Source organism: Zophobas morio, unplaced genomic scaffold (genome assembly GCF_036711695.1).
Source record: "Zophobas morio isolate AGI-343-1 ecotype UQ-CSIRO unplaced genomic scaffold, CSIRO_AGI_Zmor_V1 ptg000014l, whole genome shotgun sequence".
Classification (NCBI taxonomy): Eukaryota; Metazoa; Arthropoda; class Insecta; order Coleoptera; family Tenebrionidae; genus Zophobas; species Zophobas morio.
The window spans coordinates 24,024,043-24,039,191 of NW_026972119.1; the positions used below are offsets into that span (position 1 = coordinate 24,024,043).

Consider the following 15,149-nt stretch of genomic DNA (forward strand, 5'->3'; position numbering starts at 1 on the left):
TTTCGATTTTTAAATTATCAAATTTTCAGCTTTTTGGTTCCTCAGATCTTCGTTTTTGCGAACGTTTCATTCATCGAATTTTCAATTTTTCGAATTTAGAATTTTCAAATTTTCAGTTTTCGAAATTTCGAATTTTTACTTTTCCTAATTTCTAATTTTGAATGTTTGAAGTTTAAAATTTTCAATTTTTCGAATTTTCGCTTTTAGAATTTTAGATTTTTCGACTTTCGACATTTCGTTTTTTCTACATTTGGATTCTTGGATTTTTCGATTTTTCGAAATCTCTATTTTGCAATTTTTGATTTTTCGGTTTTTCGATTTCTATCTAAGATTTCAATTTTCGAGTTTGTTTTTTTCGATATGCCGAAATTTCAATTTGCTTCTTTTTCGATTTTCCGATTCTACAAGTTTTCAGTGCGTTGATTTTTAAAATTTTCGATTATCGAATTTTCAATTTTTTTATTTTTTCATTCTTCAGTTTTTGGACATTTCGATTTCTCAATTATTCAACTTTTAATTCCTCAGTTTCTCAGTTTCACAATTTTTGAGTTTTCTGATTATTCAATTCTTTAGTTTCCTGTTTTATTAGGTTTTTGACTTTTCAGTTTTTTGAATTTTCAAATTTTTGATTTTTAATTTTTTTCCTTTTCGGTTTTTCGTCTTTGCGATGACTCGATTTTTCAATTATTCGATGATTAAGTTTTGTGATTTTTCTATTTTTCGATTTTTCAATCTTTCTTTGATTTTTCAAATTCAAATTTTTGGTTTTTCGATTTATCAATTTTTCGATAGATGAGACTTCAGATTTTTCAATTTTTTAAAATTATGAATGTTTTGATATCTCGTTTTCTCGATTTTTCAATTTTTAATATTTTTAAATATTAGATTCTTCCAGTTGAAATTTTTAATTTTTTTTAGATTTTTCGGTTTCTTGATACTTCGATTTCTCAGATTTGGGATTTTTCAGTTTCACGATTTTTGAGTTTTTTTATTATTCCGTTTCTAATTTTTCAATATTTCCATGTTTCTATTTTTTTAATTTAAATTTTTTCGATTTTTCTGTTTTGATTTTTCGACTTTCGATATTTCGTTTTTTCTACATTTCGATTCTTGGATTTTTCGATTTTTCGAAATCTCTATTTTGGAATTTTTGATTTTTCAGTTTTTCGATTTCTATCTAGGATTTCAATTTTCGGGTTTTCGAGTATGTGATTTATTGAATTTTGAATTTTTCGGTATACCTAAATTTCAGTTTGTTTCTTTTTCGATTTCCCGATTCTACAAGTTTTCAGTGCGTTGATTTTTAAAATTTTCAATTTTCGAATTTTTGATTTTTTAAAGTTTCAATTTTTTAATTTTTTCATTCTTCAGTTTTTAGACATTTCAACTTTTTACTTTTCGATTTTCAATTTTTCTGTTCTTCAGTTTTTCGATTTTTCAATTATTTTACTTTTCGATTTTTAATTCCTCGAGCTTTCGATTTTCAGTTTTTAGATTTTTAATTTTTTTCTTTATTTGATTTCGAAAACATTCAATTGAATTCTTCAGTTTTCGATTTTTCAATTTTTTTGTATTTCGATTTGTCGATATTTCGAATTTTTGATTTGTCAAATTTTTAGTTTTTGAAATTTCAAATTTCGAATTTTCGAAATTTTGAATTTCCAAGTTTGGCTATTTCAAATTTTCAGTTTTCCGACTTTTCGCTTATAGAATTTTCGATATTTCGACTTTGGATATTTCGTTTGATCTAAATTTTGATTCTTGGGTTTTTCGATTTTTCGAAATCTCTATTTACGAATTTTTGATTTTTCTGTTTTTCGATTTTTAAGATTTCGAATTAATGGGTTTTCGAATATTCATCGAATTCTCGATTTTCCGATATTCGAAATTTCAATCTGTTTCCTTTTCGAATTCTCGATTCTTTGATTTTTTGACTTTCCGGAAAATTTTTTTTTTTTTGATATACGAACTTCCGATTTTTCGTTTTTTTATTTTCCGATTTTCCATTTTTCACAAAATCAAACTTTATAATTTATCTAAGTTCTTGAAATATCCTTATACCAATTTTTGATATAAATAAATACTTGAATTGACGTATAATTTTTGTATTTTTTCAGTAATTCGTTGCAAGGACCTCTTCAGGCCGGCCGGCAAACAAATCAACGCCTACGTGAAGGTGAGTATCGAAACCCCGTCTTTCAGGGGTAAAAATAGGTACCTCTATTTGGCCACGTCGGGCTCGAGTGCTCTTTGTTCATAATGGCGATATTTCACCGGGGTGACAGCTGCTCTATTAGAGCGGTTTTGATTGCGTTATTTGGCGCTATGTAAGTACGTGAAAACACTTTTGTTGGAAGATATCGCTCTAAGTGGTTACGTCCCGCGTTATTGTTATTGCAGTTACTCTCTTAAGGCGCCCTTTTTGCGTCTATCAACGCGAAACAAAAAAGCCCACGAAATGGAGCCATGCAGCACGAACGACGAATTTCTGGGAGACGGAAAAAACTGATACTCGATATTTTCACATAGCGTGCAGATCGGTAGACAACATCAGCTGGTGGGATATGTTTCTCAATGTAATTGCCGCTGACAGACTATCGGTTACGGCATCTGAAACTGAAAATATGCTCGGCTGGATTCAAGTCTGCGAGGCATGTTTTCATGTTTATTCAATAACATCTTATTTCCGATGTCAACTGTGGAGATGTAATCGGTCGTAATCGAAAAGGGGCGCTTTCGGAGGCTGTATTCGTCGGTTAACGTTGACTCTAAAGAAACGTAGTGCCCTCATATATTTTCTCGATTTTTAGGCGCCGAGCGTAAGACAAGTACGTGTCTGTCTGTCTGTCCGTCCGTCTATCTGTCCGTCGACTGTGTTGATTTTTATTAGATAGATAATGTTCGAAATTCCAAATTCAATAATAAATGTTATTTAAATTTTATAAAATAACGTATTCCCCACTTGTAGTTTATGAATCCGTGTTGAATTTTTACCATAAACATCCAGACAACATTTTACAATTTAGCTTTGAACTTGCAAAATCGAATGTTTTGAAATTTTGCCAACGTTTCCTGGTAAATCGTTAACCAAAATTTATCCGTTCATGAATTGATGATTCATCGTACAAACTATCAAATAATGTTATTCAAATGTTAAAAAGTAGTTTATTTTTTCTTGCCGATTTTTGGAAAAAAAAATCAAAATTATAGAACAAATTTTCGATTTTTCTGCTTTCTGAATTTTAGATTTCTCTGCTTTTCAGCTTTTGCATATTTCGATTTTTAGTTTTTCAATTTCGCCCATTTTCCATTTTTCGATTTTTTAGTTTTTCAATTTTTCGATTTTTCAACGTTTTTTATTTTCGATTTTTGACTTTCTCGCTTTTCGGTTTTTCGTCTTTTCGATTTCTCGATTTCGCAATTTTTCGACGATTCAGGTTGGGATTTTTGGGTTTCTCGATTATTCAATTTTCGATTTTTCAATTTGTGTGTTTTTCAGTTCTTCGATTTCTCAATTTTTCGATTTTAGAAATATTCGATGTTTTGGTTTCTTGATTTCTGGATTATTAAATTGTTCGATTTTTTAAATTTCAAGTATGTACTTCCACTTTAGACTTTTCAATTTTGCAATATTTTCATTTTTCGTTTTCTGAATTGTTGGATTTTTCGGTTCGATTTTTCAGTTTTACAGTTTTTCGAAATTTTAAATTTAGGTTTTTTCAATTTTCCCATGTTTTAAATTTTCGTTTTCTCAATTTTTCAACTTTTAATTTGTCAGTATCTCAGTTTCATAATTTTTGAGTTTTCTTTAATTTCCCGATTTATCAGGTTCTTGAATTTTTAAGTTTTCGATTTTTCAATTTTTCTGTTTTGATTTTTCGACTTCTCGATTTTTCAACTTTCGATTTCTCATTTTTTTATATCTTAGTTTTACTATTTTTAAGTTTTTTATCCAATTCTTTAATTTTTCGATTTTTCAGGTTTCTGACTTTTCAATTTTTGATTTCTTAAATTTCCGATTTTTGACTTTTGACTTATCGGTTTTTCACTTTTTCGATTATTCGATTTTTCAATTTTTCGATGACTAAGTTTTAGGAATTTTCTGTTTTTCGATTTGTCAATTTTTAGATTGCTAAATTTTTTAGTTCATCGGTTTTTCAATATTTTAGTTTAGTAGATTTTTCGGTTTTAGATTTTCCGGTTTTTCAATTTTTCGATTTTTCAATTTATCGATTAAGCCTTTCGATAATTCCGTTTTGGGATTTCGATTTTTTAAACTTGGGAAGTTTTGATTTCTCGTTTCCTCAATTTTCAATTTTTCGACTTTTTAAATATTGAATTTTTCATTTTATACTTTTTTAATTTTTCGATTTTTCATGTTCCGATTTCTTGATTTTTTAATTTTTCTATATATTTTATGACTGTCGAATTTTTAATTTTTTCGATTTTTGAATTTTTTTGCTTTAGATTTTTCAATTTCTTATCGGTTTATCAATTTTTCGATATTTGAGTTTTGGGATTTTTCAATTTTTTTAAATTTGGATGATTGGATGATGATTTTGGATTTCGATTTCTCGATTTTTGAATTTTTCGACTTCGTAAACATTAGATTTAACTTTGTATTTTTTTAAATTTTCGGCTTTTTAGAATTTTAATTTTTCAATTTTTGACTTTTAGGTTTTCACCTCTGATTTTTCGACTTGATCAATTTTTCTTCAGTTTTTTCGATTTTTCGGTTGTTCGATTTATCAATTAATCAATTTTTCGATGTGTAAGTCTTAGGATTTTTCAATTTTTCGATTTTGAAAGTTTTTGATTTTTCAATTTTGTAATTTTTTTAATCTTCGATTTTTGTCTGTTCTACTTTTCGGTTTTTCATCTTTTCGATTTCTTGATTTCACAATTTTTCGATTTTTAAAATTTTAGGTTACTCCAATTAAGATTTCTCAATTTTGCCATATTTTAATTTTTCGACTTTTCAATTGTTGGATTTTTCAGTTTTTCGATTTTTGATGTTTTGATTTCTCAGCTTTGGATTTTCCAGTTTTCCAATTTTTCGATTTTTATTGATTTTTCAATTTTTCCACTTTTTAAATCTTAGATTTTTTCATTTCATATTTTTTCAATACTTCGATTTTTAAATGTTAGATTTCGTTTTATATTTTTTAAATTATTCGGCTTTTTAGAATTTTATTTTTTCAATTTTTGACTTTTTGACTTTTAGGTTTTTCACATGCGATTTTCGGATTTTTTAATTTTGCAATATTTCGATCTTGGGATTTTTCATTTTTTCAACTTGATCAATTTTTTTCGATTTTTCGGTTGTTCGATTTATCAATCGATCAATTTTTCAATGTGTAAGTATTGGGATTTTTCAATTTTTCGATTTTTTAAATTTTTGAATTTTCAATTTTTTGAATTTTTTAATTTTCGATTTTTGTCTCTTCTAACTACTTTTCGGTTTTTCGTCTTCGATTTATCGATTTCACAATTTTTCGATGATTCAGATTTGGGATTTTTCAATTTTTCGATTTATTATTTCTTCGATGTTTTGATTTCCCGATTATTCAATTTTTCATTTTTCGATTTCATCAATTTTTCTTCGATTTTTCCATTTTCGATTTTTCGGTTGTTCGATTTTCTAATTTATCAATTTTTCGATATGTAAGTCTTCGGATTTTTCAATTTTTCGATTTTTTAAATTTTTGACTTTTTAATTTTTCGATTTTTGACTTTTCTATATTTCGGTTTTTCGTCTTTTTGACTTCTCGATTTCACAATTTCTCGATGATTCAGATTTCTTCGATGTTTTGGTTTCTCGATTTCCCGATTATTCAATTTTTCAATTTTTAAAATTTTAGGTATTTCCACTTTGGTTAATTTTTCAATTTTGCGATATTTTAATTTTTGGACTTTTCAATTGTTGGATTCAGTTCTTCGTTTTTTGGATGTTTTGTTTTGTCAGTTTTAGATTTTCCAGTTTTTCAATTTTTCGACTTTTCTCGATTTTTCAACTTTTTAAATATTAGATTCTTTCATTTGATATTTTTTCAATTCTTCGATTTTTCAATGTTTCGATTGTTGGATTTTTAAGTTCTTTAATTTTTGGTTTTAGGTTTTTCAATTTCTTGATGTTTCGAGTCCTCGATTTCTCGATTTTTCAGTTTTTCGACTTTTTAAATGTTAGATTTCGTTTGATATATTTTTAATTTTTCGATTTTTCAGTATTTTAATTTTTCAACTTTCGGTTTTTCGACTTTTAGGTTTTTGGTTTGCGATTTCTCGATTTTTTAATTTTAGAATAAATCGATTTTTGGGATATTTCAATTTTTCGATTTCATAAATTTTTATTCGATTTTTCCATTTTCGATTTCATCAATTTTTCTTCGATTTTCTCATTTTTCGATTTTTCGGTTGCTCGATTTATCAATTTATCAATTTTTCGAGTCTTGGAATTTTTCAATTTTTCGATTTTTTTAATTTCTGATTTTTCAATTTTTCGATTTTTGACTTTTCTATATTTCGGTTTTTCGTCTTTTTGACTTCGCGATTTCACAATTTTTCGTAGATTCAGATTTCTTCCATGTTTTGGTTTCTTTTTCGATTTTTTTTAATTTTTCGAGACTTCAGGATTTTAAATTTTCAATTTTTGATTTTTCGACTTTTAAGTTTTTGGCCTGCGATTTCTCCATTTTTTTATTTTACAATAATTCGACTTTGGGATTTTCCAATTTTTCGATTTCATCAATTTTTCTTCGATTTCTCCTTTTTTCGATTTTTCGGTTGTTCCATTTATTGATTTATCAATTTTTTGTTTTTTAAATTCTCGATATTTAGATTGCTTGATTTTTTAATTCTTCCATTTTGCAATGTTTCGATTTCTCGATTTTTCAATTTTTCGATATTTTCATACTTCGATTTTTTGTGTTTTGTAGTTTTCAGTTCTTCGAATTTTCAATTTTTTCATGTTTAAAATTTTAAAATTTTAGATTGTTCAGTTTTTTGATAATTCGGTTTCTCGATCTTTTGATCTTTCGATTTCTCGGTTTTAGATTTTCTGGTTTTTCAGTTAATCATTTGTCAGATTTTCGATATTTTAATTTTTCTATTTCTAGATGTTTGAATTTTTCACTTCTTAGATGTTTCAATTTTTCAATTATTTGAATTTTTAGATTTTGGATTTTGAATTTTTGATGTTTCGATTTCGCCGTCTTACGATCTTTTGGCTTCTTAATTTTAGATAAATTTTTCGATTTCTTTTTTTTTTTGGATTTCCCAGTTCCAATATTTCTTTCTAGTTTTCATTTTTCGAATTTTTAAATTTAAGATTTTTCAATTTTTTGATGTTTTGACTTCTCAATCTTTCAATTTTTCGATTTCTCGCTTTTAGATTTTGCGGTTTTTCAATTGTTCGATTTTTAAAATTCTTGATTTTTCCATATTTCAATTTTTTTATTTTTCGATTTCTTGATTTATCAACATTTCCAAGTATCCGATTATTCGACTGTTCAATTTCCAGATTTTCAATTTTTCGATGTGTCAATTTTATTTATTTAAAATTTTTTAATTTTTAATTTTTTTACTTCGGGCTATTTCGTTTTCTCGATTTTTCGACTTCTCGACTTTTCGAATTCTAGATTTTTTCATGTTTCAACTTTTCGATTTCTCGATTTTTCAATTTTTCGATGTTTTGATTTTTCAGTTGTATTTTTTGAAATTGTAAATTTCTCGATTTCTCTTTTTCTTTTTATTTTTTGATATTTCGGTTTCCCGATCTTTAATTTTTTAATAAGTACTTATTTAATTTTCCAATGTTTCAAGCTTTCAACATTCCAATTTTTGGAAATTTTCAATTTTTCAATTTTTCGATTTCATCAATTTTTCTTCAATTTTTCAATTTTCTTCATCAATTTTTCTTCGATTTTTCCATTTTTCGATTTTTTGGTTGTTCGATTTATCAATTTATCAATTTTTTGATATGTACCTAAGTCTTGGAATTTTTCAATTTTTCGATTTTTTTAATTTCTGATTTTTCAATTTTTGGATTTTTGACTTTTGTATATTTCGGTTTTTCGTCTTTTTGACTTCGCGATTTCACAATTTTTCTATGATTCAGATTTCTTCCATGTTTTGGTTTCCTCTCGATTTTTCAATTTTTCGACTTTTTAATTGTTAGATTTCGTTTTATATTTTTTTAATTTTTCGAGACTTCAGGATTTTAATTTTTCAATTTTTGATTTTTCGACTTTTAAGTTTTTGGCCTGCGATTTCTCCATTTTTTTATTTTACAATAATTCGACTTTCGGATTTTCCAATTTTTCGATTTCATTAATTTTTCTTCGATTTCTCCTTTTTTCGATTTTTCGGTTGTTCCATTTATTGATTTATCAATTTTTTGTTTTTTAAATTCTCGATATTTAGATTTCTTGATTTTTTAATTCTTCCATTTTGCAATGTTTCGATTTCTCGATTTTTCAATTTTTCGATATTTTCATACTTCGATTTTTTGTGTTTTGTATTTTTCAGTTCTTCGAATTTTCAATTTTTTCATTTTTAAAATTTTAAAATTTTAGATTGTTCAGTTTTTTGATAATTCGGTTTCTCGATCTTTTGATCTTTCGATTTCTCGGTTTTAGATTTTCTGGTTTTTCAGTTAATCGATTTTAAAAATTTTGGATTTGTCAGATTTTCGATATTTTAATTTTTCTATTTCTAGATGTTTGAATTTTTCACTTCTTAGATGTTTTAATTTTTCAATTATTTGAATTTTTAGATTTTGGATTTTGAATTTTTGATGTTTCGATTTCGCCGTCTTACGATCTTTTGGCTTCTTAATTTTAGATAAATTTTTCGATTTCTTTTTTTTTTGGATTTCCCAGTTCCAATATTTCTTTCTATTTTTCATTTTCCGAATTTTTAAATTTAAGATTTTTCAATTTTTTGATGTTTTGACTTCTCAATCTTTCAATTTTTCGATTTCTCGCTTTTAGATTTTGCGGTTTTTCAATTGTTCGATTTTTAAAATTCTTGATTTTTCCATATTTCAATTTTTTTTATTTTTCGATTTCTTGATTTATCAACATTTCCAAGTTTCCGATTATTCGACTGTTCAATTTCCAGATTTTTCAATTTTTCGATGTGTCAATTTTTTTTATTTAAAATTTTTTAATTTTTAATTTTTTTTTCTTTGGGCTATTTCGTTTTCTCGATTTTTCGACTTCTCGACTTTTCGAATTCTAGATTTTTTCATGTTTCAACTTTTCGATTTCTCGATTTTTCAATTTTTCGATGTTTTGATTTTTTAGTTCTATTTTTTGAAATTGTAAATTCCTCGATTTAATAAGTACTTATTTAATTTTTCAACATTCCAATTCTTGGAAATTTTCAGTTTTTCGTTTTTTTAATTTTTTTTAATTCTTCGATAAAAAAAAACTCGGATGTTCAAACTTTCAATACACCTTCCCTCAGTGTAAGTGATATCGGGTGACTATAATGCCCCTCAACATCGTCCAAAGTCCGGATCTGACACTTCCAGCGCAATGAAAAGTAATTACCGACCGAAGGGGTAATAATGACATAATAACGTCCGAGTCGGATACGGCGGGGCAAATCTGGGGTCGGGGTCGTAAAATCGGATTTACCAACGCTTTTTCTATCCGGGGGCGGTTCTAATTCCCCCCTTGCTTACTTTCGCCCGAGTCTTGCACCATTAATAAGGCGATTTGTAATCGTTGGGTCATCTAAAGCCGAGACTCGAATATCGTCACGATGACGTAAGAACAACCAGTGACGCAACTAATGATATCGATCCACCCCCGTTCCCTTGTGCCCTACTGGCCTCCGAACCATCCCGAATACCTAAATGGAATAAACATTTTCTCAGCTTCTCCGTGCCTGGCAAGCAAACAGCTTTACATATATTAGTTTATGGAAACATATATCTTGGCTTTTTATTACTACTACGTCCTGCGTTTACTGCGAATGGCCCTTTTACCGCACCTCCGCACAACACTAATTCAAAATTAAACGTAAGCGAAAATTATTTTTTCTTACGGGTTTAGTGAAATTGAAACACGGAAATAGTGGAGTTGAAGGCCTATAACTAAAAAACATCTGTGTGGAGGAGGCGGGGATTGACACACGTGTTGCTGGAACAGCCAATAGCGGAAGGGTATTTCCGCTCACGTGACTGAATTAAGTGTTACGATTGGGCGGTCGAGTACTGATCGTGTCTCGAGTTACAAAAAGCAGCAAGTCGCACATAAATGCGAAAACACGTTTTCTTGTGGAGTTTTTTTTATTCGGTTCGATTTGAATTTTATCCACACGTTTTCTGTTTTTTTGTACAAAAAAAAAACAGGAAAGTCTAAAACTGAAAACTCGAAAAATCAAAAGGCTAAGAAATCAGAAAATTGAAAAATCGATAAGTCGAAAAGTCAAAATTGAAAATTTAGAAAACTGAAAACTGAAAAATCAAAAAACCTGAAAAATTGAAAAATCGAGAATTCGCGAAATATTAAAATCAGAAAATCGAAACATCGAAAAGTTCAAAATCGGAAATCGAAACATCAAAAATCGTAAAATCGGAAAACTGAAAAATCGGGAAAACATTAAATTCAAAAAATTGAAAAATTGAATAGTAAAAATAAAAAAAGAGAAATCAAGGAATCGAAAAATCTAAAATTAAAAAAATCGAAAAATCTAGAAAATAAAAAGTTGAACATTCGAAAAGTTTAAAAACCGAAAAATTGGAAAAGCGAAAAATTTAAAAATTTAAAAGTTTCAAACAGAAAAATCTAGAAGAAGAAGAAATCAAAACATCGAAAAAATCTAATCTCAAAAATTGAAAAAACGAAAAATTGATACATCGAAAATGTAAAATCGAGAAGTCGAAAAGTAAAAGAGCAAGAAATCGGAAAATTGAAAACTCGGGAATTCGAAAAGTCAAAATCAAAAACCTGAAAAATCGAAAAATTGAAAAATCGACAATTTCAAGGATTGAAAAATTGAGTCGAGAATTCGCGAAATTTCAAATTAAAAAATCGAAAAATTTAAAAACCGAAAAATTAGAAAATTTCAAATAGAAAAATGTAAAATGAAAATATCAAAAAATTAAAAGTTTTAGGAATCGAACAATTGAAAAACCGGAAAATCTAAAACCCGAAGTCGAAAAATAAAAAGACCTAGAAATCAGAAATTTGAAAAATCGAGAATTAGAAAAACGAAAAACTGATGACTCAAAATCAAAAATTTAAAAATATCCATAAATTGAAAAATCAAAAACCTGAAAAATCGAATCATCGAAAATTTGGAAAATCGGGAAATGGAAACATCAACAATCGAAAAATTGAAAAATCGGAAAATTAAAAAAAACTGAAAAATTGTAAACTAAAAGTCAAAAAACGGAAAATTAAGCAATAGAAAATTCAAAAAGTCGAAAAACTGTAAAATCGAAAAATCGAAAAAATTAAAAACCGAAAAATTGGAAAATCAAAAAATTAAAATTTTTAATATCGAAAAATTGAAAAATGGGAAAATCTAAAACCGAGAAGTTCAAAAATGGAGAGACGAGAAAAAATGTCGAAAATTTGAAAAATCTAGAAATCGAAAAATTTCAAATGGATAAATCTAAAATGAAAATATTGAAAAATTGAAAAATTGTGAAATCAAAACATCGAACAAATCGCGTCCCAAAAATTGAGATATCGAAAAATTGATAAATCGAGAAATCGAAAAACTGAACAATCGAAAAATTAAAAAACCGAAAAATTGGAAAATTTTTAAGAAAGTTTTAAGAAAATCTAAAACCAGAAGTCGAAAAATAAAAAGACCTAGAAATCCGAAAATTTGAAAAATCGGGAAATGGAAACATATCAAAAATCGAAAAATTGAAAAATCGGAAAAATGTAAAATTCAAAAAATTGAAAAATTGTAAACTAAAAATCAAAATAATGGGAAATTAGGCAATAGAAAAATTTAAAATTCAAAAAGCGAGAAATGGAAAAACTGAACAATCGAAATATTAAAAATTTCAAGAATCGAAAAATTAGAAAACCGGAAAATCTAAAAGCGAGAAGTCGAAAACTAAAAGACTAAGAAATCGGAAATATGAAAAATCGAGAATTCGATAAGACGAAAAACTGAAAAGCCGAAAAATCAAAATTGAAAATTAAAAAAATGCAAAAATTGAAAAATCGGAAATTTCAAGAATTGAAAAACTAAAAGTCGAGAATTGGCGAAATTTCGAATAAAAAAATCGAAACGTAAATTTGAAAAATCGGGAGATAAAATCATAAATCGGAAAATCGGAAAAACGTAAGTAAAATTTAAAAAACCGTAAACTAAAAACCAATAAAAAACAGAAATCAAGCAATTGAAAACTCTAAAATTTAAAAAGTCGAAAAATTGGAAAATCGAAAAACCGAGAAATCGAAAAGAATCGAAAAATTTAAAAACCGAAAAATTTAAAATTTTAAATATCGATAAACTGAAAAATCGGAAAAACTAAAACTGAGAAGTTGGATACTGGAAAAGTCGGGAAAAAATGGAATAATTAAAATATCGAAAATAATTTAAAAATTCGGGAAATCGAAACATTGAAAATTTTCAAATGGAAAAATCTAAAATGTATAATCGAAAAATAGAAAAATTGTGAAATCAAGAAATCAAAACATCGAAAAAATCGAGTCCCAAAAATTGAGTTATTCAAAAATTGATAAATCGATAAATCGAAAACCCGAAAAATCAAAAAATTATAAGTTTTAAGAATTGAAAAATTGAAAAACCGCAAAATCTAATACCGAGAAGCCGAAAAATGAAAAGATTAAGAAATCAGAAAATTGAAAAATCGAGAATTCGAAAAGTCAAAATTAAAAATTGAAAAATCAAAATCCTGAAAAATCTAAAAATTGAAAAATCGAAAATTTCAAGGATTGAAAAACTAGTCGACAATTTGCGAAATTTCAAATTAAAAAATCGAAAAATCGAAAAGTTGGAAAATTTCAAAAAGGAAAAATCTAAAATGAAAATATAGAAAAATTGAAAATTGTGAAATCGAGAAATCAAAATATCGAAAAAATCGAGTCTCTAAAATTGCGATATCGAACAATTGAAAAACCGGAAAATCTAAAACCAGAAGTCGAAAAATAAAAAGGCCTAGAAATTAGAAAATCGAAAAATCGCGAATTCGAAAAGAAAAACTGAAGAGTCAAAATCAAAAATTTTTAAAAATCCAAAAATTGAAAAATTAAAAACTTGAAAAATCGAAACATTGAAAATTTGAAAAATGGGGAAATGGAAACATCAAAAATCATAAAATCGAAAAACTGAAAAATCAGAAAAATGTAAAATTAAGAAAATTGAAAAATTGTAGACTTGAAATCAAAAAATCGAGAAATTAAGCCATAGAAAAATCTAAAATTCAAAAAGTCGGAAAATTGTAAAATCGAAAAATCGAAAAATTAAGAAACCGGAAAATTGGAAAATCAAATGATAAAAAAATTTTAATATCGATAAATTGAGAAATGAGAAAATCTAAAACGGAGAAGTCCAAAAATGGAGAGATCGAGAAAAAATGGAGTAATTAAAATATTGAAATTTTGAAAAATCTAGAAATAGAAAGATTAAAAAATTTCAAATGGATAAATCTAAAATGAAAAAATAGAAAACATGAAAAATCGAAAATTTCAAGTATTGAAAAACTAAAAGTCGAGAATTCGCGAAATTTGGAATCAAAAAATCGAAACATTGAAAATTTGAAAAATCGGGAAATAAAATCAAAAATCGGAAAATCGGAAAAATGTAAGTAAAATTTTTAAAAACCGTAAACTAAGAACCAGTAAAATCAGAAATCAAGTAATTGAAAACTCTAAAATTTAAAAAGTCGAAAAATGTATAATCGAAAAATAGAAAAATTGTGAAATCAAGAAATCAAAACATCGAAAAAATCGAGTCCCAAAAATTGAGTTATTGAAAAATTGATAAATCGATAAATCGAAAACCCGAAAAATCGAAAAATTACAAGTTTTAAGAATTCAAATTTGAAAAACCGCAAAATCTAAAACCGAGAGGCCGAAAAATGAAAAGACTAAGAAATCAGAAAATTGAAAAATCGAGAATTCGAAAAGACGCAAAACAGAAAAGTCGAAAAGCCAAAATCAAAAATTAAAAAAATCCAAAAACTGAAAAATAAAAAAACTGAAAAATCGAAAATTTCAAGGATTGAAAAACTAAAGTCGAGAATTCGTAGAATTTCAAATCTAAAAATCGAAACATCAAAAATCGTAAAATCGAAAAATTGAAAAATTGGAAAAATGTAAAATTCAAAAAAACCAGAAATTGAGAAATCGAAAAATTTAAAGTTTAAAAAGTCGAAAAACTGAAAAATTTAAACATCGAAAAATTGGAAAATCTAAAACCGGGAAGTCCAAAAATGCAAATATCGACAAACAGTGGTATAATAATTATAATATCGAAAATCGGGAAATCGAAACATTGAAAAATTTCAAATGGAAAATTCTGAAATAAAAAAATCGAAAAATTGAGAAATCCTAAAGTGAGATATAAAGTATCGATAAATCCATAAATCGAAAAACCAAAAAAACGAGGAATTTCGAATAGACGAAAATTTAAAAATTCCGAAAGATGAAACCATCCAAAACTGAGTCACCAAAAAATTAAAAAATCAAAAATCGAATAATCCAAATATCGAAAAATTGAAAGATTAAGAAATGAATGAATGTTACGACAATTTGAAGTCTTAAAAGTGAAATATGGAAAAATTGATAACATCATAAATCCAAAAACCCAAATACCGTGAAATTATAAATCGAAGAACAATGAATTGAAAAATCCAGTCCAAGATTAAAAAAAATATTGAAAACTCGAAAAATTGGAAAGTCAAAAAACGATTAATCGGGAAACCGAAAAATCGAAAATTTAGAAACGTCATATCTTAAAAAATTAAAAAATCGAAAAAACAGCAAAAATTCAGAAATTGAAAAATTGAAAAATCGCAGAATTGACAATTTTTGAAAATTTTAATTATCAATACATACTTTTATTAAAAAAATCTGTAAAATTGAAACTTTGAAAAATCGAATAACTGAAAAAATGAAGAAAATAAAAATCGAAATCTTGAAGCATCGAAA

The 15,149-nt window shown here is 26.6% G+C and overlaps 1 protein-coding gene across 1 annotated transcript in view; it reads left to right on the top strand.

Annotated features, from left to right (window-relative positions):
* Positions 1–15,149, top strand: part of Psgef (Protostome-specific GEF) — a 149,595-nt gene that overhangs the window by 35,758 nt on the left and 98,688 nt on the right. Inside the window, exon 4 of the mRNA XM_064055984.1 lies at positions 2,118–2,176. Coding sequence (XP_063912054.1) covers positions 2,118–2,176 — 59 coding nt within the window. The remainder of the gene's footprint in view (positions 1–2,117; positions 2,177–15,149) is intronic.